Genomic DNA, 24,342 nt, shown 5'->3' with positions numbered 1-24,342 from the left:
ACAAAGACATTAACAAAATTTCATAAGAGAATAAAATCTTTAAAAAATGTTCAAGTACACATGGCAAAAGTGCAAGAAACTACTGAAATTAAGAATTTAATACATGAGTTTATACTGGGATAAATTCCTAGAAACATACAACCTGCCAAGTCTGAATCATGAGGAAACAGAAAATCTAAACAGATCGATTACTAGTAAGGAGACTGAATCGGTAACCAAAACCTCCCAAAAACAAAACTCCAAGACCACATGGCTTCATTGGTGAATTCTACCAAACATTTAAAGAAGAATTAATAACAATCTTTCTTAAACTCTTTCAAAAAACACAGAAAAGGAGGGAACACTTCTAAACTCATTTTACAAGGCCAGCATTACCCTGATGCCAAAACCAGACAAGTACACTACAAAAAAAGAAAATTACAAGCCATTGTTCATAATGAACATAGAGGCAAAAACCTTCAATAAAATGTTAGCAAGCCAAATTCAACAACACATGAAATGGATCATAAAACACAATTAAGTGGGATTTATCCCACGGATGCAAGGATGGTTCCACATCCACAAATCAATCAATATGATACACCACATTAACAAAATAAATGAAGGATGAGTATCATATGATCTCAACAGATGCATAAAAAGCATTTGCAAAAATTCAACATCGATGATAAAAACTCTCAACAAAGAGGATATACAAGGAACATACCTCAACATAATAAAGGTCATATATGACAAGCCCACAGCTAACATCATACTCAGTGGTGAGAAGCTAAAAGCTTTTCCTCTAAGATCATGAATAAGACAGGGATGCCCTCTCTCACCACTTTTATTCTATATAGTATTGCAAGTCCTACCCAGAGCAATTAGGCAAGGAAAAAAAAATCCAAATCAGAAAGGCAGAAGTGAAATAGTCACTATTTGCAGATGACATGATATTTACATAGAAAACCCTAAAGTCTCCACCAAAAGACTGTTAGGACCAATAAACAAATTAAGTAAAGTTAGAGGGCACAAAATCAATATACAAATATCTGTTGTGTTTCTATACACAAAAAATGAATAGAAAGAGAAATTAAGAAAAAAATCTCATTTACAATTGCACCAAAAAAATAAAATAAAATAAAATGCCTAGGAAAAAATTCAGCCAAGGAGGTAAAAGACCTACACAGTGAAAACTATAAGACACTGATGAAACAAACTGAAGACATAAATAAATGGAAAGATATTCCACACTCACGGATTGGAAGAATTAGTATTGTAAAATGACCATACTACCCAAGGCAATCTACAGACTCAATGCAATTCCTAACAAAATACCAACAGCATTTTTCAGATTCACAGAAATAGAACAAACAATTATAAAACCTGTATGAAACTTAAATAGATCCTGAGTAGCTAAAGCAACTTTGAGAAAGAAGAACAAAGCTGGAGGAATCATGCTCCCTGACTTCAAACTATATTTCAAAGCTATAGTAATCAAAACAGTATGGTACCAGCACAAAGACACACACATAGATCAATGGAACAGAATAGAGAGCCCAGAAATAAACCCACACATATATGGTTAATTAACATTCTACAAAGGAGCCAAGAATATCTAATGGGGGATAGGACAGTCTTTTCCATAAATGGTGCTGGGAAAACTGGACAGCCACATACAAAAGAATGAAACTGGACCACTATTTTAAACCATACACAAAAATTAACTCAAAATGGATTAAAAACATGACCATAAGACCTGAAACGATAAAACTCCTAGAAGAAAACATAGGTGGTAAGCTCCTCAACATCAGTCTTGGCAATGATTTTTTGGACTAGACACCAAAAGCAAAAATCAACAAGTAGAACTACATCAAATAAAAAAGCTTCTCAGGACTTCCCTGGTGAGGCAGTGGTTAAGAATCTGCCTGCCAATACAGGGAACACAGGTTCGCTCCCTGGTCCAGGAAGATCCCACATACCATGGAGCAACTAAGCCCGTGCGACACACCTACTGAGCCTGCACTCTAGAGCCTGCAAGCTACTACTACTGAGCCCATGTGCCACAACTACTGAAGCCCGTGCACCTAGAGCCCATGCTACTCAACAAGAGAAGCCACCGCAATGAGAAGCTCACACACTGCAAACAAAGAGTAGCCCCCACTCACCTCAACTAGAGAGCCCGCGCGCAGCAACGCAGCCAAAAATAAGTAAATAAAAGACCTGACCTTTAAAAAAAATCTTAAAAAAAAAAAGTTCTGTACAGCACAAGAAATCGTCAACAAAATGAAATCTACCAAATGGGAGAAAATATTTGCAAATCATATAATAATAAGGGGTTAATATCCAAAATATATTAAAAATCTCATACAACTCAATACCAAAAAACCCCCTAACAATCCAATTAAAAAGTGGGCAGAAAATCTGAATAGATATTTCTCAAACGAAGACATACAGATGGCCAACAGATACACAAAAAGATGCTTAACATCGCTAATCATCAGATAAAAGCAAATCAAAACCACAATGAGATATCACCTCATGTCTGTTAGAATGGCTACTATCAAAAAGACAAGAAGTAAGAAGTGTTGGTGAGGAAGACAAGAAAAGGGAACGCCTGAGCACTTCATGGAAATGTAAACTGGTGCAGCCACTGTGGAAAAGGGTATGAAGGTTCTTCAAAAAATTAAAAATAGAACTACCATATGATCCAGCAATTCCACTTCTGGGTATTTATCTGAAGGAAATGAAATCATTATCTGGAAGAGATATTTGTAATCCCATTTTCATTGCAGCATTGTTCATAACAGCCAAGGTATGGAAACAACCTAAGTGTCCACTGATGCAAGAATGGATAAAGGAAGTGTAGTGTGTGTGTGTGTGTATATATATATAGTGTGTATATAAATAAAATGGAATATTATTCAGCCTTAAAAAAGAAGGAAATCCTACCATTTCCAACAACATGAATGAACCTTACTAAACTAAGTGAAGTAAGCCAGACAGAGAAAGATAAATAGTTCATGGTATCACTTATATGCAGAATTTTTTAAAAACAAAGTAGAACTCATAGAAACACAGAGTAGAATGGTGATTACCAGGGACTGGAGTAAATGGGGAGAAGTTGGTAAAAGGATACAAACTTTTAAGATGAATATGGTCTAAGTATCTAATGTAGAACCTAGTGACTATAGTTGATAATACTGTATTCTATCACTGAAATTTGCTAGAAGACTACATTGTAAGGAAAGAAAAGGTAAATATGTGAGGTGATGGATGTGTTAACTCAATTGTGGTAATGCTCTCACAATGTGTATGAATATCAAAGCACCATGTTGCATACCTTACATATATTACAATTTTTTCAGTTATACCTCAGTCAAGCTAAAAAATGAAGGTGAACTGAAAATGTTTTCAAACAAAATTTGAGGGAATTCATTGTCTGTAGACCTATAATAAGAGAAAATGATAAAAGAATAGATGAAAAATAGAATAATACTTTATTAATCTAAAAGGTAAAGAAAGAAAAAGGTATTTAACAGATATGTTTTCTTTGGTAAGTAGTAGCTATAAATATTAGATATATATCCATGTACATCATTAAAGATAAACAAAAATGTAACCAAATTACATAAAATTTTAATGTAATTACATAAGTGTAATTACATCAAACATAAATACACAAAAACTCCACTTAAAAGACTAGATTATCACACATTTTTTTTTACAACTCTCTTTATTAGCTGTATTTTTGTATATTTCTTCCCATTGATCACCGGCACATAACCATGTACAGAAATACAAATATCATTTCAGTCAACTTTTTTTTTTATACACAGCAGGTTCTTACAGTGTATACGTGTCAGTGTATACATGTCAATCCCAATCACCCAATTAATCACACCACCACCCCCACCCCCCCCGCCACTTTCCCCCTTTGGTGTCCATACGTTTGTTCTTTACATCTGTATCTCAATTTCTGCCCTGCAAACCAGATCATCTGTACCATTTTTATACGTTCCACATATATGCATTAATATATGATATTTGCTTTTCTCTTTCTGACTTACTTCACTCTGTATGACACTCTCTAGATCCACCCACGTCTCAAAAATGACCCAATTTCGTTCCTTTTCATGGCTGAGTAATATTCCATTGTATATATGTACCACATCTTCTTTATCCATTCATCTGTCGATGGGCATTTAGGTTGCTTCCATGACCCAGCTATTGTAAATACTGCTGCAGTGAACACTGGGGTGCATGTGTCATTTTTGAATTATGGTTTTCTCAAGGTATACACCCAGTAGTGGGATTGCTGGGTCATATGGTAATTCTACTTTTAGTTTTTTAAGGAACCTCCGTACTGCTCTCCATAGTGGCTGTATCAATTTACATTCACAGCAACAGTGCCAAGAGGGTACCCTTTTCTCCACACCCTCTCCAGCATTTGTTGTTCGTAGATTCTCTGATGATGCCCATTCTAACTGGTGTGAGGTGATACCTCATTGTAAGTCCCCCACTATTATTGTGTTACTGTCAATTTCCTCCTTTATAGCTGTTAGCAGTTGCCTTATGTATTGAGGTGCTCCTATGCTGGGTGCATATATATTTATAATTGTTATATCTTCTTCTTGGATTGATCCCTTGATCATTATGTAGTGTCCTTCCTTGTCTCTTTTAACATTTTTTAATCCTCCATTCTTTTTCCGAGGTCCTGGATCATCTTCACTATCATTATTCTGAATTCTTTTTATGGAAGGTTCCCTATCTCCACTTCATTTGGTTGTTTTTCTGGGGTTTTATCTTGTTCCTTCATCTGGTACATAGCCCTCTGCCTTTTCATCTTGTCTATCTTTCTGTGAATGTGGTTTTTGTTCCACAGGCTGCAGGATTGTAGTTCTTCTTACTTCTGCTCCAGACAACGTTTTTTAAAGTTTATTTTTATCAAGCAATACAAAGAACCTACATACACTTTAGTGTACATTATGATTTCCTCCAGGTTAGACTGGGGTACCAAAGGACAATGAACTAAAAGCAGCAAAAAATAACATAACAAGTAATGGTTTTATGGATCATCAAAAGTAAATGATAAAACCTAACAAAAACAAAAATATAAAACATTCCAGCTACCATTTGTTGACCACCTTTAAAGACAAATATTTTGTAAATATTATCTCTACTCTTATCAACTCTGCAAATGTTATGCCCAATTTACACTCAAAAACCTGAGGCACTGAGAGGTTTTAGTGCATTTTCATAACAGCACACAGCTTTTAAGTGGGGAAGCCAGAATTCTAACCCTTTCTCAGTCTGTTTCCAATAATCATACTTTTTCAACAAAACACTGCTTCATTAATAATTACCTAATATTTTGAAGTATTTACATAATGCCTGGTGATTTGTGGAAGCATAAAATTAAGAATAAAGTTAGTCTTTTAAAAAATATGTAAATGACAAAATGACAACTCTGAGTTTAATTCTGATACCTAATAAACTTAATTTTGAAAAGCACATACACTTGAAACTTCTCTATAAAATTCTCCTTCAGATTCAGGCAATGGGATTAATTCATGGAGGTCAAAGTCCTTTGCATATATCAGTAAAAGGAGCTTCTTGGTTGAAAACTAATGTAACTGAGCAGGACCCTATGGGGCCTTCCAGGGACAGACCATTCATTCCCTCATATCCTCGACTGTAGCTCCTCTCTGAAGTACCTAGATAATAATATCTGATGCACACTTCTGGGGTTGTTTTATAGATGCTAAAACTACCACCAAATAGAAGAAATTAACTACTTGACAAGCATGAGCATGTAGCCCCCAGACCTACTGGTGCCTAAGGATTGATAACGTTAACCCCTGTTACGTCACCAACAACCAGTCAGAGCTGATCTGTGTGTGAGCTGATCACATACCCTGGGACACCCTTCCCTCACCTTGCCTTTCAAAATGTTTTGCTGAAACACTTCAGGGAGTTCAGGGGTTTTTGAGCATGAGCCACCCATTCTCCTTGTGTGGTACCTTTACAATATATGCTGCACTTTCCTTCACCACAACCCAGTGGCAGTAGATTGGCTTTACTGCACACAGGTGAGTGGACCCAAGTTTGGTTCAGTAACACTAAGAGAAGTCATATTCATATAGAACAGTATTTTATACAGTTTAAAACTCATCTTTTTCATGGACATTCTGATATTTCAATGGTTCCAGTAAAAACAAGGTCTTGGGTTTTTTTTTTTTTTTCCTGATTTCAGAGAAGAATGTTTATTAAAAACTTAAATCCTCAAAAAGATAATCCAAGAAGACTCACTTGAAAATAACTAATCTTCTATTTAGAGATCTATCAGAGGTATGATATCAGTATTAAATTACTCTGTATTTCAAATTTTGGGGGTGTTTGAATATTACTCTGTTTTAATGTATAAATTCTACTAGCTGAAGTTTCAGTAATACCTACTTTTAAACTCATTTATATATTATATATTTCTACAGGGCAAGTACCATGTCTTCTTTGTATCTCCAGCCTAATATATACTGTCTGTATTCAGTGAGTGATTAATTTAACCTTAGTACTTATTTTCTAACTGCTTTACAATCATTAGTTATTTATCTTAACATCTCCCTAAGAGCATCAAGTGACCTCAATAACAAACTTGCAAATGAAATACTGAAACAGAAACTCAGATGACACTGGAAAACCAACTTCTCATGCATGGTAACTAATTTTAAAATGATTATTCCTAAAGAGAACCAACCTTTATCACATTTTAAAATCATTAAATGTAATTATCAGTATGATTTAGTATATGAGATTATTGATTATAATCACTTAAATGTAGCTTTAAATTTTTTCAGCAGGCTCCAAAGCTATTAGCAAATACTTTAACTCCATCTAAAGGCATTTTATAATTCAGTTAAAACAATTATATTTTTCTTCCCAGCTTAAGAGTTAATATACAAAGGTTTACTCAGCCATCATGTTATTAAGCAAACTACAACAAATTCTTGATAACAAAGTTAACTATTAACCTTTAAAAGGGATTTACTTTTAGATTATGAGTCAACAGGGAGGCAAAGAAGGAGATAAACTTACAAATGCAACTTCAACTGACTTCAACTGACTAAGCAACTATGCAACTTCAACTAAGGGACAAAAAACAAAGAACTGATCATTCTAGAATAAAGACTTCCTAATATGCCCTCTAGTTATTTTCAGCACCCCACCACAAAGCTAACAGCTACTCTAGAAACTTGGAATTACCACCTATCTACAAGGGGGGGAAAAAAAAAAATTCACCAGACAACTAAAAACAAAAATCTGATCACATTCTCAGACCTAATGTCCCTCTAACTTGTATGTTTGCAATGACTGGTTTATTCTAAAATCAATCCCTGCCATGTTTTTCTTATTACTTACCATTCTTTTCTTCACTTCTAGGGAAACCTGAAGAAATCAAGTTCACAGTAGGTATTTAAATATGGCAATAGAGGCAAATACATCATTAGCCAGAGAAGAATAAAACTTGAAAAACTTTTAAAAAGCACTTTAGCTTCACTCCAGAGTCTGATTAATAAAAACTAAATGCTTTCAATAACAACTTGGTTTAAGAAATATGTGCATCTGGCCTAAAAGATTTTAGTTACCCATTTTCTACTGACGTAATATGTTCAGATGCTTGTGTTTCATTTCTTAATCATCAGTCTTGAAACAGAATATGAAACACTTGCACATCCTGTGACTCTGCCCCTTATCAAAAGGCAGTAATCCCTGTCAAAACTGATCTCAAATAAAGCACTTACGTGAATAAGTAAAGTCTATTTAAAACCCTGTATTTAATAGAAATAATCATATCCAATGTATCTGGTTTAAGATTTCCATATTTAAGGGAGAAATCTGTCATCAGTAGATGTTTTAAAAAGTTTACCAGATACTTCAGAAGAGACTTAACAGACCCAGAAACCACTGGCAATCTCGGTGAAGAAAATGCCAAAGTTATACACTGAGAAGGTATATTAATTAATGATTTAAAATACTTTCAACTTTCCCCTAAAAAAACTATTCCTCTCAGTTCTGGTCCAAACAGTAAAGCCCAGATAATTAACATATTTGTGATACATATACTCTAAAGGGTTGAGATGCAGCTAAGAATTTAGCCCAGGGGTTAATAATGCCAGAAGTAAAAATGTTCCACAAAGCATTTTTATTTCCACCGGCAAAGAAAGGGAATAAAAGGAACCAAGTGACTTCAAGTGATAAATGGCAGAAAACTGGCTTTTTATAGTTTGTTCTGGCTACATTTGTCACAGAAGGCTTAAAATTCAAAGTCTCTAGTTTCAGGTCATTTTCAAAGTCTCAAAGACATCCCCATTCCCACCCACAAGCATCATTACAGATACACTGGTAACATGATGGAAGCAGGCAAGCAGAGACCACATGTCAAAAAATTAAAAAACTTGTGAGCCAGACTTAGATAACAAGGAAAAGAGCAGCAGTAACTCTCCTCCTGTTCACACAAGGAGTAAATAGGTCCCTTTTATTCTTCTCCAACCTACATCTATAGGGGTGCCCCTCCCCATTCCTTGATAACCAACCTCTCACGTTCCATTAGATCCAAAGATTTTCCTCCCTTTCCCTCCTCCCATCTATTTTCTTCCCTTCATTCCATTTCTAACCAATTTAGTTTTCTGCTGAATGACATCTTTTTTCTCCAAATTCCCTAATCTTCCCCCTTCTCCTTCTTTTTCGTTTTCTGTTTACCTATCTGTGTTTCTAATTTCATTTGGCAGGGCTTTGGGGGATGGGGGTGGTGATACACATTCTGAACAATCAAAGAAATTTTTTGTTCAAATAGTAAAAAAAAGTTAAACAACTGAATGTGGCCCTCTAATTTCCCTAATATATCATCTGCACAGTACATGCCTATTTCCTAGTAATGCTGCTCCTCATACATGAGAGTTGAAAGAGGTTTGTTATTCATAAATGAGTTTACTCAAATAAAAATAAGTTGATAAACAATTGAATACATGGACTCATCTAGGGCTATCATCTAAATCAGCATTTCCCAATGTTTATTTCCTAAAGCAAGAGTCCAACAAGGTACTCGACACACACGCACAAATAATGGTTTCATGGTCATATCACAAAGCACATGAGGCTCTTAAAGAAGTCTAAGAAATTCTGAAATGAAGAAACTTATTTAATTTTATTATCCCACTGTTCCCAAACTTAGGCTAATGAACGTTTTTTTCTACACCACCTAGTAATACCCCACAGAACACGCATTTAAGAAATGTTAATCCTAACCATTGATTAAAATATACCATGCAAAGTAGTATAGTTAATCTTATAGTCTAAACAGTTTTAAAACGTTACTGCATTTTGAAAAACCAAAAATGAATTTCCACAGAAAATAATTACCAAGTTGCCAGGTGAAAAGTGACTCACTTTAAATATCACATGTATATTCACCCTACCTAGGCTACCTAGGTTCATTTAAAAATTAGGCTGTAATCACCACTTCTGATTTTTTCTGAAGGGGAGAATAAAAAGTAAAATTTTCTTTAAAGTCAAATGTATCATATGGAATAGAATCTTTTACAAACATTAAGACCTAAGATTGTTCTCATTTTTCCCTCATTCATTTTCATGTTTGATCTTTTTCTCAAGTGGGAGAAAAGAATGGGATATTATTTGTTACAAAGTCAAATGAATACACGAGCATGTTATATACGGACTTAATACACAGAGATGTTATATACGGACTTTTCTGAAGGTATATTATACAATAATAAAAAATATGAAAAATGAAAATATGTCACTTTTCCCTTTAAGGTGTACTACAAATTATTTACTTCACAGGTTTTAAAGAGCATATTTTAAAGTACACACATTTTACCTGAAAGCTCCGTAAAGTGGTCTGTACCAACAGACAAATGAACAAGGAGTAAAAAGCAAGAACCACAGGATACTCAATCCAAAATCAACCCCTCTTGGAGGATCAACACAAAACCAAGCCAAGCATCCGAAGATATTTAGAAACAGTGTTACAGCATGGACTGTGGAATCAAAAAACAAAATAGAAAAGAAATGTTTACATTCAATTTATGTGTTCATTCAACAAAAATTATAAATGAAAAAATACTTCCTAAGAGCAAGTGTATTCTACCCCATGTTTCCATTTAGTATTTTTCAAAACATTGTTGCTATTTCTTACATGTCTGATTTGAAAACAGAGTATTCACAGGTAGAAGAGTCCTAATACATGCACTGTTTGGCAAAAATTCTTTTGGGCCTCCCCTAATGGGCAATTACACAGCTAAACCAGAGACGCACAACCTTAAGGGGTTCTCCCCTGGGAAGGAAACATGTGATGACATGTGATGTGTCTCTTGACTCAAGGCCCAAGCAGAAAAATTGTGGCTGCCAGGAAAAGAACCGGGACTTGAGAGGAAAAAGATCCTACACTCAGAACTATAATTTTTACAGAATGGGGCTGCAGCCTCCTCGCAGTGTGAACTACACAAGAGAAGAGAAAATAGAGAAGTGCCCTGCGCAATCTCACTGTAACATTTTTAAGCAATAAAATTAACTTGAATCATTGGACTAAAAACACTAACACAGCAGAAACTTCCAGTGACTATACAGTCAGTCTATAAGGATGATTAACTCATCTTCACAAAGCTGTCCACTTTTTAAGGTCCTGGGATTAAAAACAATGTTCTGGTAGGGGATTACACTAATTTAAAAAGAAAAAAAGAAGTTTACTATGATGCACTTTACCTGCTGTGGCAGATCTTTCTTTTCGTTAACACAAATAGATCTTGGCAAATTCCTCCTGTACTGTTAGTAATTACTTTCCCTGACAGACCAAAACCCAAAAATCTGAGTAACATCTAAGGACACCATGATCCTAAAGAACAACATTTACCCATTATAATTAATAACTTTTTAAATAATTTTTTAAATTTATTCACAGGCTGAATTTATTACAAGAAATTATTTCAAAAGTTAAAATACTGTTTAATGTAAACTACCAATACAATAAAAATATACAACAAGCCACTACTTTAATTAAAAATAACAAAGGGAAAACCAAGTGAATGTAAATTTTAAAAATCAACATACATTAAAAAAACTTTAAAATCTCTTTAAATTATTAATCAAATAAAATTAATACTTAATGAAACAAGGTATAAACACATTCTAGGATGCCTCTAAATTTGCTCTCATCTAACAACCAGATAAACACACAAACTCCACAGAAGGAGAAAGAGCTCCAGAGGAGGAATGAAAACACCTGGGTTATAGTGATATAATATTGAGCTAATCAACCTCTGTGCATTTCAATTTTTCAGCAGGAGAAATGCAGGAGGCTCTTCCAGCTTTAAAATTCCACCCCATTCTACTACACAGGAAAGACTCTTACTTATTCCCATTAGGATTTCTAACTCATGAAAGCTAGCTTACTAATAAATTTACTCAAAATCCTTCACCTCGAAATAAAAGTAGTTCTGTTAAGGGCTTAAAAACAGAATTCAAGAGATTGTGAGATATTATTCTGTAATATTAAATGGCATCCAATTGCCTAAAAAAGTTTTAAATGTTCAGAACATTCTAACTCAAATTTCAACCTCCAAAGAAATAAATTTTCAAGGTTTATCTCCTAATCTGTTTAAGAAAAAAAAGACAGACTATATCGGTATGAGTATTTTAGAGTTCACAAAAATTCTTCCAAGTATAGATAAAAATATCAATTAAATTTTGTGTAATCTATTAAAAATTTTTCTATGTGTTTTCATAGTAACCAACAACCATGATCAATAATAGGTCATTTGTTTGTACCCCAATGAAGGGGAAACGTCTAGGCCTACTTACTAAACAATCAGTCCACTTACACAGAGATCAAAAAACACATAGAAAGGCAAGGTAATGTGAAATGCATGATTCTATGTTGCTAATTTCAATCCAACTCCAATCCACTTGGTGGATTCCAAGTGTAGGTAAAACAATAAGAAAATTTTAGGCCATTTCGTTTACATGATTTCCAAGTTGAATGACCCTCCTTCTTATAAAATTTCAATTTGCTTTATTAAGCACTCAAATCTGGTATTAGTGGACCTAAATTTGCAACTATCACTAGAATCTAAATTTGCAACTATTACTCTTCTTGCTAAGTTCTGTATTACAATATAGCTACCTAAAATAAACAAATTTACGACAATATATTATCTTCCTCACTAAGTGGTCTTTAATGTAGCTGGATATTTTTCTTTCTCTTTAAATTCAAGAGTATACTCAAAGAGGTTGAGATTCATTTCATAGCGGTATTTCTAATTGCTTCAGTTCCTTTAGAGTGAAAATTATTTGCTTCAAGTAAGGTAACTTTGAAACCATATCTTCATCATATTTGGGTTTAAAATGTAAATTACTTCTTTATTTTGGTACTTTGTAGGTGGTATAACATGGAAATCTAAATGCTGGGATCTAGAGTCAAGCTATCCAACCCAACCTTACTTGCTGTGTAATCTTGGACAAGTTACCTCGAATTCTCTAAGCTTTAGTTTCCCAATCTATAAAACTAGATAATATAGTAGCTGCTTCATAACATGGTTAAGAGTTAATAACATAATGTATATAAAGTGATTAGTTCTGTGCCTGGCACAAAGTATTGATAAATCCTCCATAAATGTTATCTCTTGTTATAATTATTAGTACAATGTGAAAGCATCAGTCAACTCCAAAATCAGTAACAAGATGACACTTCTTGAAAATAATTTATTAAAACAACCTATATTTTATGAAATTTAGAGATAGTGCTGAACTAGCACTAGATCTTACTTTGTTCCAGGTAATGCTTCTTCAAATTGGAACCTTAACTGGATGGAATCTTGAGCCCTCTTTGAATAGTTAACAGATCTGCAAACTGAATAGGGCTAGGAAAAACTATAGCCAACTATATTATTTCTAAGAACCTCAGAAAGTTATATATTTCCAAGACAAAACAGACCTATTTTGAAACAATCAGCATTGGTAAAGCAGTTAACCATTCAGTTAAAATTAATCATCTTCCCCATTCAATCTCTATTTACTAAATTCCTTATAGAATTTTCTTCCAACACCCATCTCCCCCATTTAAAGTGTTTTTTCACTAAAGTCAAAGAACTTATACTTAAAATGCGAGGCCAATTTCTGCTCATTAAGAAAATATTTTATAATCTACATATATTTTATGATTTATTGATTAAATAAAATATGAGTTGTTTAGTATGGACATATATGAAATCAAAACCTTTAAAAATAAAAATATGTAATACTACTGACACTCAGGATTAACCAAAGAAATCAGATTAACAACATAACTCAAAAGAAACTAAGAGTTAAAATTGTACTATCCATAAGGAATCATTTCTCATATTCCAAAGCAGTTTCACAAATGTGAAGAATACTCCTAAAAGATTCTGAGGAAAATGATCTCATATACTTGGTGGAGGGAGGCTCCCTAATCATACAGTAAGAACATACAAATTTCCTCCAACGAGAGTTTACTCCACAATGTGTCCACTAACCCAGCAACTGTGCAGATGAGAAGTCATGACAGCTACCTCTCCTACTGACACAATGATGTTAAATGGGGCTGAGACTGCTGTTTGGAATAAAAATGCAACAGAGTAAGTGGGAATTCTGTGTACATAGAAAAAACTGGTAACAGATTGACATTTAGTTTTAATATTCCATGTGTCATAATTATATTCAAAGCAATGTGAACATCACAGCCTAAAATGTATGTCCTAACGTTCTATTTAATGAAACATCCTATATTAATTAGGCACTTCCAATAATAAAAGGATTCCTCACCACTTGAAAATGAAAAGTAAATTGTGCTCAAAGCTCTAAGAAAAATAGTTTATAATATTTCAATATTTTATGCCCCTTTTAAAAAGTCATAATGCTTTAATAGCCTTCATTTGCATAAAAATCATGAGTAATTTTTTTCAAAGCAAATATTGCCTCGATAACATTTTGCAGGGAGAAAGGATCATTGAAAATTCTACTGTATGATAGGGAAGTCCTTTCCTCAAAAGAATGCCAGTTCTCAATATATAGGTCTTCCTCAGCTAAGAACTTAGATTGTCACATAGTATACAATTTTGACATACCTAAATACGACATGATAAACTCAAAATTAAAATATCTATAGGAAAAGACCAATTTATGATACTACCCTTATATGAGTTTTAAAAAAGTAGATTTTGACAATAAAATATAAACTTTTTAAAATAAATATATAATTTGTTCTATACTCACACATCCATAAGTAGTACATAATCTTTACTGTCTTTTGGAATTCTACAGGAATGTCTACAGAAAAATCCTGATAGAAACAAGGTCCCACAGGAAAATTGTCAGGAAGAGGTGGCCAATTGTTTTTTCTCCCTGCAAATAAAAAAACAAAGTTATTTATATAAGGACAAATATGTGCTATTCTTTTTGCATGTAATTATTTGTTTCATAATAAAGAAGAATATTATCTATTCTTTTAATAGGTGTTTCAAAAATATAACACTGTATCTCTACATTCCTACAACTCTGAAAACCAAGCTTTTTATTTTTAAAACTTTTCCCAAAATATCAATTTAGAACTCATTACATGGTAAAATAATTTTCCAGTGTCATACCACTTATGTAAGTTGAAACAAGAAAAGAAAAAAGAGCACAGGGACATATCCTGTGACTCTGCCCTAAAAAGAGATTTATTTCAAAGTCCCAAGACTCTGGCTCTCACATGAAGGCCATGAAGTTTTTAAGTCCCTACAGATTTCCTCCTCCACGTCTTCAATCTTTAAATATAACTCCTAACGCATGTGGAGAGGGAAGACCAGCTTCTGAATCTTTCAAGTTTTCTACTGTTAACTCCATGAAGAAACATAAGATAACCAGTACCAAAGAATCAAATTTGGAAATCTCCAAGTCTGAAAAAAATAATGTCCAAAAGACACATGTAAGAAAAGCATAAAACTATGTGAAAATACAAAACAGTCATGAGAAAGAAGCTGAGGAATTATAGCACCTTCAAAAACCTAGAGAAAAAACAAATTCCATGTGTAAGGAGAGAAAATGTGTCTATTTAAAGAAACTAGACTGAAAATAAGGCTTGGGAAGTGGTGTGGGGAAATAAAAAACTAAAATTAAAGAAGTCAAAACATTGAAAACAGAGAGTAAAAATAGCACCTAAAGGCCATTTTCTCATTTTAGATATTATATCCCACACTTACAAAGATTAGATTTTACATACTTTTTCATAGACCAGGAAATTCTTCATAGTGGGAAAAAAGCGTCCTCTATTTCTGATTCTTCCCAACATGCCTCCACTGTTTTATCATTCTTTTCAAACTACATGTTGTTCTTTCATTTCTCATACAAGTCTCATACTACTCGAGAAGCAGAGAATAGTAGTAAAGAACAAAGGCTCTGAAACTATCAATAGAAGCTCCTAGACACTTACTGGCTAGGAGGGCTTGGGCAACTTATCCAACGTGCTGAAGACTTTGTTTCTACATCTGTAAAGTGAGAAGAACTCACCACCCTTCACAGAATTGTACTGAGGATGAAGTGAGCTAACAGATGAAAAGTACTTAAGTGTATAACATACGGCAAGTCTCTTAATTTACCACACTTCATAACTACTTCATTTACTAAAACATCTCTCATAGAAGTAATTTGTATTAGTCAAAGCTAAGGGAACAGGACAGATTTTCATTACATGTATTTTAGAAATATTGATCTCAATTAAACCTCTAGTTTCTCCTTTCACAGATGCTGTCTCTGATGTTGGAAGCAAGAAAATGGCCCAGGATAAATGTGTCCTCATGAGGCCCTAGACTTACACATTCTAGGATAAGGAAGAAATAGTTCAGTATCACTGAATGTTATCACTGTCCTAACATTGTCACTCCATCACTATCCAGACATACTCACAATGACTTGCCTAGTTCTCTCATCGCTTCTTACCCAGACACTTGCTAGCTTTCCCTAAGCTACTCCCTTGAAGTGACCTTTGGTAGTCACAGCCTGAACGAATTTCACAGGACGTAATCAAAATTCACCACTTACTTATTTCTTTGGCATCATCAGAATACCCCAGGCTTCCTAGAGTCACCTCACCACAGATGCTTTTTTTTTTTTTTTAAACTTGGTTTGACATATACGGATATACTTGTGAGGACAGGGGCAGATTAATTTGAAACTGGTCTGAATAAACTAGAAGTTAAGAGTTAAATGCAGTCAAACATAGGGCACACTCCCATGTGCTCATAAAGCTTTAACAGACCGAGGTAAAGGCCCAAGAGTAGAATCAAAGACTCCTGACCTTACAATAAACCAAAATCATCATATTTGCATTCAGAGGCTAACACTGTTCTAATCTATCAAAACACTATGTAAATCAGCCAAGATCAGAGAGCCACAGAGCACCAGGTAGAAAATCTGCCATGTCTGACCTCCTTGCTAGAATAACAGGGCAGAGTTTTATATCCACAAACCAAATGATCTAGAGCTAGTGCAAAAGCTTAAAATTTTAAAGAATTTTAAAGTTATTTTTATTTGAAATTTCTTTGGATATTACCATGTTGACTGAGATTTTGCATTTCTCGTTCTCGACGATCTAATTCTGCTGCTTTTCTTTCTAGTTCTTCCTGGCGTTTAAGAAGTTCAGCTTGGGCCAAGGCATGTTCCTAAACAAAAAATAAGGGAATACATTGTCAGAAGCATAAAATACAGCAATATTTCTACTTCTACTTCTACTATACTCCTACTTCTCTACTATGCTAGAAACCTAATTCAAATGCTCTTTCCACAATATAGGAATTCACTAAAAATTACAATTTCAGAAAATATTATGGAAATATTTGGCCCATTTTGGCCTTCTGGTTATGAAAACCCACAATAGAAATGTTGGGCCCATTAGGACAAGAAAAAATTCTGTCAGTAAAAGCAGTTAAAATTCTAAGGTAGGACTTGAGGACACAGGGAGGGGTAAGGGTAAGCTGAGATGAAGTGAGAGAGTTGCATGGACTTATATATACATTACCAAATGTAAAATAGATAGCTAGTGGGAAGGAGCCGCATAGCACAGGGAGATCAGCTCGGTGCTTTGTGACCACTTAGAGGGGTGGGATAAGGAGGGTGGGAGGGAGACGCAAGAGGGAGGAGATATGGGGATATATGTATAGCTGATTCACTTTGTTATACAGCAGAAACTAACACACCATTGTAAAGAAATTATACTCCAATAAAGATGTTTAAAAAAAATCGTAAGGTAATTGGGAAAATGAAATTAAGGTGAACTCTGTGCCTAAATGACAGTGAGGGACTGAGACAAAGAGAACAGCTGAGGAAAAGAGACAGATGGAGAAAAGGGCAACTGAATTGGCTCTTATGAATTGGGTTAAATGGTACTTAAGGTTCCCAATGCAGGAATATCATATAATATCTTATATTTTATAAGATAATGAAGTGAAAGGAGGATATGGTTAAGAAATTCTGGTTTATAACTCCATCTGACTTTATGTAATACCAGGCATCCTATTCATCTCCTTTTTTCTTGGTATTTTTGCCACCTCCTACTTCCTACCACTGTGCTTTGCTCAGCCATCATAACTCTCTTCCAATAATATCTATTGATATATCATTGTTACTTTAATGGAATTGTGCATTAAAACGTGAGACCAAAAGCAATAAAAATTTCTCTACACAAATTATACACCAAGATGATGAATGAATTCAATAACTGCTAATAATGGAGCAAAGCAAATGCTATAAGCTGAAAAAGAGGTATGAGTATTATAGGATTGAGAAGCTAGCTAAACCAGACTCAAAAGTGAGTTAAAAATTAAACAATAAGGAATGCACTATACAAAGAATTATTTTGCTCTGAAAGCAAATGTTATTGATATTGTAATTTCCAATATGAATTTACACACGTAACATGAACTAACCTTTGCAATCTGTGTATAAGCCGGATGTTCCTCTGTTGGTTTCATTATTGCTGGTTGTGTACTGGGTACGTTAGGCATTTTCACATTGCCCGGTGGAGGCTAGGAAGATTAAGAAAAGGACAAATTACGTAACATAGAAATCCAACTTCAACTTCTTTCAAAAAGTGTAACACTAATAAAAACCAAAGCGGCAAGAACTGCCTCACTTCCTCCCCTGAATTCTCATAAGCCAGTGTGCAGTAAAGAGCTAGTGAAGCTCTTCATTTCCAATTTCTCAAGCTCACTCATTTCTTAACTCTTCAATGTGGCTGCTACCTCTAACACGACACTGTTAGCACTCTCCTCCAGAACACTATGCATTCAAGACAAAACAAAACGAAAACAAAAAACCTTCAAGTATGTTTTTTTAGTAAAATACAGATAGCACCAAACTGAAGAATTTACACCAAGGTTAACTGTCAACTAGGCTGTCAACTCTTCCCACCTAACAAAGCTATGTGCCAGTGCCCTTAAAAAGTAAATAGCAGAGGTCCTGGCAGAACCCCACTAATACTCCTTGAGAAGAATAAGAGGGGAGACATTAGGGAGGTGGAAAATAAACTGCACAACCTCCACTTTGCCAGTGACGATCGACAGTACGTGAAAGTAGCTGCAAGTTCAAACAGTAGGTAGATATCTACAAATCCATCAAAGGGGAATTGGTTAAATTACTATATATATATGTACAATGCAGTCATCAAAAGGAATTAGTTAGTTCTACAGGAGAATGCCCTTTTAAATACTAAATGAAATAAAGCCAACTACAGAACAGCATGCATATGACCAAATATTTTTCTTTTATGAACACACATTTGTATATGTCCAGAAAAATCTCTGGGATGTCTTAGCAAACTATCAAAGGGATTTGCACCTTTTGCTTTATACACTTCTCTATTAATTGCCTTCTCTCCCCATTATACTATTTTTTTCAGTTAGAAAATAATTTTAAGCATTCTTTAAAATGGCCATAAGAAAAATAGGACAAGAAGAAAGGGAAAGGAAAAGAAAAAAAGAGAGAGAGAGAGAGAAAACATACAAGCAAGCAGCTGCAAAGGGAAGTTCAAAGATCAGAAGAACTATTAAAGTCAGAAGACACCACCAATGCAGCTTGATTTTATTCTGACACAGCAAACAGCAGCCCTGAAAAGGAAGCCAGACACAACCAAAGATATAAATGGAGTACAGCTGATTCTAAAATTCATATGGAAATGCCAAGAGCTAAGAATAGGTCAAACAATTCTGAAGAAGAGTAAGGTAGGCAAACCTATAATATCAAGACTTAATATAGTAATGAACAGTGTGGTACAGATGCCAAAGATAAGAAATATACCAATAAACAGTAGGGAGACAGAAACAAACCCCCAAAAACTTGATACCCAACAGAGGTCACACCACAAAACAGTGGAGAAATAATGTATTAGTCAATAAATGGTTCTGAGATAACTGGTTAACCAGATGGAACAATTAAACTAGATTTCCTACTTGACATTACATACAAAAATAAATTCCAGGTGGATGAATGACTTAAAAGTGAAAAAGCAAACTTTAAGCACTTTTAGGAAAAAAATATACATGAATATTTTCATGAACTCAGGGTACATAAGAGCTTCTCAAATATAAGCTATAGAAATCTTTGTGTATCCTATCTATGTTGTATCCCAAGTACCTAAAACAGTGCCTGGAACACAGTAAATGATCAATAAGTATTTGTAAAATTAAGGTTAGCAAGCACATAAACCATAAAGTTAAGATTGTTATTAAATTTCAGTATAGTTGAATCTGTCAAAGTGAAAAGTCAAATAACAGACTAGGAAAAATTTGTTATAATAGATTTAACAAAAAGTATTGCTACTCAGAATACAGGAAGAACTGTTACAAATCCATAAAAATACAAACTACTAATAGGAAAAAGGGCAAAATATCTGAACAGGCAAAACAAAGAAGAGAAAACAGGAATGGCCAATAAACATAGGAACTAATGGTTCAACCTTACTAGTAATCAAGAAATATAAAAAAACAGTGACATATCACTCATATCACTCATCACTGTATATACACAATGATGATGTATATAAAAATTAAAGCATATGATCAAGACAGTTTTTCAAATCAGTGGGAAAAGAAAAGATATCAATAAATGGTGCTGGGACAATTATTTAAATGTTTGGGAGAAAAAAAAATCAGATCCCATATCTTAACAATTTACTTGGAATAAATTCCAAATGGATTAAAGTTCAATGCAAAAAGAAAAAAACAAGGAAACTATAAAGATATTAGAAATAATACAGTACATAGAATATAGATGACCTGACTTCCCTGGTGGGGCAGTGGTTAAGAATCCGCCTACCAATGCAGGGGACACGGGTTCGAGCCCTGGTCCAGGAAGATCCCACATGCCGCGGAGCAACTAAGCCCATGTGCCACAACTACTGAGCACTCTAGAGCCCGTGAACCACAACTACTGAGCCCGCATGCCACAACTACTGAAGCCTGTGTGCCTAGAGCCCGTGCTCCGCAACAAGAGAAGCCACCTCAATGAGAAGCCCGCGCACCACAATGAAGAGTAGCCCCCGCTCACCGCAACTAGAAGAAAGCCCACGCACAGCAACGAAGACCCAACGCAGCCAAAAATAAAATTAATTTAAAAATGTATATTAAAAAAAATGTATAAAAACAAAAAATATATTCAAAATGTCAACCTCACCAGTAATCAAAGAAATTCAACTTTCACCTAATTTATTTTTTAAATGATTATTACCATAAGACTACTACCACATTTTGGGAAAGATGTGGTAAAATGGGCATTTCTCACACACTGATAATGGGAATATAAACTAGTTCATATAATAATCCCAGAGCACAATATGACATCATGTTTAAGAGGCATTTAAGTATTTATACCCTATGACCCATAAATAGCTACTCTTTTCTTTTTTTTATAAATATATATATATATATATTTTTTTTTTGGCTGCATTGGGTCTTCATTGCTGAGTGCGGGCTTTCTCTAGTTGCAGCAAACGGGGGCTACTCTTCGTTGTGGTGCACATGCTTCTCATTGCAGTGGCTCCTCTTGTTGTGGAGCACGGGCTCTAGACATGCGGGCTTCAGTAGTTGTGGCACACGGGCTCAGGAGTTGTGGCTCGCGGGCTCTAGAGCGCAGGCTCAGTAGTTGTGGCACACGGGCTTAGTTGCTCTGCAGCATGTAGGATCTTCCCGGACCAGGGCTTGAACCCGTGTCCCCTACATTGGCAGGCAGATTGTTAACCACTGCACCACCAGGGAAGCCCCATAAATAGCTACTCTTAAAAAATATACAGAAATAATCCAAGGTATGCACAAATGTGTGTATGCCAAAGTACTCCCTACAGCATTATTTGTAAAAGCAAAAGAAAGTTAGAAATACCCCCAAATGTCCAACAGTAGATAAAATATAAATTAAATTATGATCCACCCATAGGAGAATATATTATGCAGCTATTTAAAAGTTTTGAAAGAATATGAAATGGGGAAAGCTTGTATCAGTTATAAGTTATGGGACTTCCCTGGTGGTCCAGTGATTAAGAATCCGCCTTCCAATGCAGGCGACGCGGGTTCGATCCCTGGTCGGGGAACTAAGATCCCACATGCTGTGGGGCAACTAAGCCCACGTGCCGCAACTACTGAGCATGTGAGCCACACCTAGAGAGCCCACGTGCCACAACTACAGAGCCCATGCACTCCGGAGCCCGCGCATCACAACTAGAGAGCCCGCGTGCTGCAACTACTGAGCACAACTACTGAGCCCGCGTGCCACAACTAGAGAGAAGCTGCACACCACAAAAGATCCCGCATGCCACAACCAAGACTCCATGCAGCCAAAAATAAAATACATTAAAAAATTATAAGTTATAAAACAAAACTGTATAGACAGTATAATCCCAATTTTTTACTTTAAAATGTATCAATATGTTAACAGTGATTGTTGCTGAAGAGTGAGATGTAAAGCTTTTTCTTGTATTTTTATCTCCACTATAATTTTTTATCACCGAAAGAACTGTAAATTCTCTATTCCAATTGCCTGTTCTCTCACTCCAATATTTCATATTAATAAGCAGAAAAACTGAAGCTGATCAATCCTAACTATTCTCCAACTAGAAAATCATGGCCCTAAAGTATCACTCTCTTGGTTTAAATAAGTGGCAACAACAAAACAATGACCGAATAAAACACCTGGCAAAGTTAGTTTGGCAGCACACTTCTGGAAAAGCACACAGAAATTACTCAAGAATTTACCCAGCTAAAACCATACTATAAATTCTTTACTGCTTTAAGTAACAAATGAAGTATTAAGTATAAAGAATTACCAGATAAGAATGAAGGCTAGTTTAGAGCTAGTATTTGATATATTCGAGGTAATAGTTGCTTGTGGTATAGCAATCATGAGAATTATTGGAGAAGCACAAATCTCTAATACCACTGATATTAACCTGATAGCTGGCAGTTTCTTCAAGTTTGCCAATGCAAGCTAAATCTCTGTCCAGCTCTGGAACCCAGTATTTTCATCAGCCACAACATACATGATTAGCCACCTCAAGCCAAGTATAGCTCTTGTCATCATTATTAAAGACCTATTCTAATGATGGCTCCAAATTCTTTTCCAACTTTTCACTTCTGCACATATGAACAAAAAGAAAATTAAAACAATCCACTAAACACTTCCCTTTATGGCAACACAGCAGACCACACATCTGTAGTGACACCCCTGATACGCAGTACCTAAAAATGCTGAATCAAATTTCATTTAAATAATATTGTAAATACATGACTAAGCTGATAGGAAATCCTGAGAGGGCAGAAAGTAGGAAAAACCACAAATCCAAAGAAGAGCCTTGATGCCATACCACTAACAAAATCACCAGGATTTAATAAGCTGGAGACAAAGCTTGGGAGTCCGTATAAGGTAAAATCAATCTGTGATCACCGCATAAAGCCAGGACTTCCTAAAAAGCAACATTCTCAGTGGATAAGCAGAAAAGCAGCTTCACCCAAAGAAACAGTATGAATACTTGCCTGTCTTGCCCTTGACTCTGGATAGGGAAGGAGAAAAAAAAAAAAAAAAAGGAATCTTCCCTGAGAACTCCTAATCATAAACCTACCACCTTGCAGACTTGGGGCCAGGTTTTACACTACCAATACAGATAAAATATTCCAAGTTGAAATTTTCATTTCCAGATATCCCAGGTTGGTAGTGACCTCAAGTACCTGGCAAAGTAGAGGAACACACTTTAAAACCAGGCTTTAGCAGCTAAGCCCGTGCACCACAACTACTGAGCCTGCACTCTAGAGCCTGCAAGCCACAGCTACTGAGCCCACGTGCCATAACTACTAAAGCTCGTGCACCTAGAGCCCGTGTTCTGCAACAAGAGAAGCCACCGCAATGAGAAGCCCGTGCACCACAACGAAGAGTAGCCCCCGCTCGCCGCAACTAGAGAAAGCCTCCGCACCGCAACAAAGACCCAACACAGCCAAAAATAATAAATAAAAATTAAAAAACAAAAAAATACCAGGCTTCAAAGAATTTTCACAGCTCAAGTTCCAAGTAACATTGGCTTATGACTTAAACACAGAAGGAAGTAAGCCACCATGAGCAAGGATCCACAGATATACAAACTACAAAGTAAGATCAGAGATACTGGAATTATCAGATGCAAAATATAAAATAGATATGCTTAATAAAGAAATAAAAGAAGGTAATAAACGCATGACTAGGCAACAAGAGACTATAAGAATTGACCAAATATCTTTTAAAATGATACAAATGGAACTTACAGAAATGAAAACTATAATAATTAGAATTATAAATTTAATAGACAAGTGTGAAACAGCAGACTACACAAAGATGAAGAGATAATTAGGGAAACAGAAGTGTGTCTAAAGAAACCACACAGGTTGTAGAGAACGTACCTGAGGACACGGGGTGGGGGAAGGGGAGGCTGGGAAGAAGTGAGAGAGTAGCAGTGACATATATACACTACCATGTGTAAGACAGATAGCTAGTGGGAAGCTGCTGCATGGCACAGGGAGATCAGCTCAGTGCTTTGTGACCCCCTAGAGAGGTGGGATGGGGAGAGCGGGAGGGAGGTTCAGGAAGGAGGGGATATATGTACACATGTGGCTGATTCACTCTGTTGTACAGCAGAGACTAGCGTGACACTGTGGGGCAGTTATGATCCAATAAAGATGTAAAAAAAAAAAAAAAAGGAGAAAAAGAAAGAAACTGCACAGAATGTAGCAGAAAGATGAAAAAAAGGAAAATATGAGAGCTTAAGAGAAATGAGAATAGAGT

At 35.2% G+C, this 24,342-nt stretch overlaps 1 protein-coding gene across 1 annotated transcript in view; it reads right to left on the bottom strand.

Moving 5' to 3' along the window:
- Nucleotides 1-24,342, bottom strand: part of SCAMP1 (secretory carrier membrane protein 1) — a 98,516-nt gene that overhangs the window by 35,141 nt on the left and 39,033 nt on the right. The window contains exons 3-6 of the mRNA XM_024755663.1: nt 17,976-18,074; nt 16,604-16,712; nt 14,287-14,415; nt 9,878-10,037 (exon numbers count right to left, since the gene is read on the bottom strand). Of these exons, the coding sequence (XP_024611431.1) occupies nt 9,878-10,037; nt 14,287-14,415; nt 16,604-16,712; nt 17,976-18,074 (497 nt within the window). The remainder of the gene's footprint in view (nt 1-9,877; nt 10,038-14,286; nt 14,416-16,603; nt 16,713-17,975; nt 18,075-24,342) is intronic.

The sequence above is a fragment of the Neophocaena asiaeorientalis genome, unplaced genomic scaffold (assembly GCF_003031525.2).
Source record: "Neophocaena asiaeorientalis asiaeorientalis breed wild unplaced genomic scaffold, Neophocaena_asiaeorientalis_V1.1 scaffold37, whole genome shotgun sequence".
Lineage (NCBI taxonomy): Eukaryota > Metazoa > Chordata > Mammalia > Artiodactyla > Phocoenidae > Neophocaena > Neophocaena asiaeorientalis.
The sequence above is the reverse complement of the archived record's forward strand: the minus strand, read 5'-3'. Positions and strand labels throughout refer to the sequence as shown.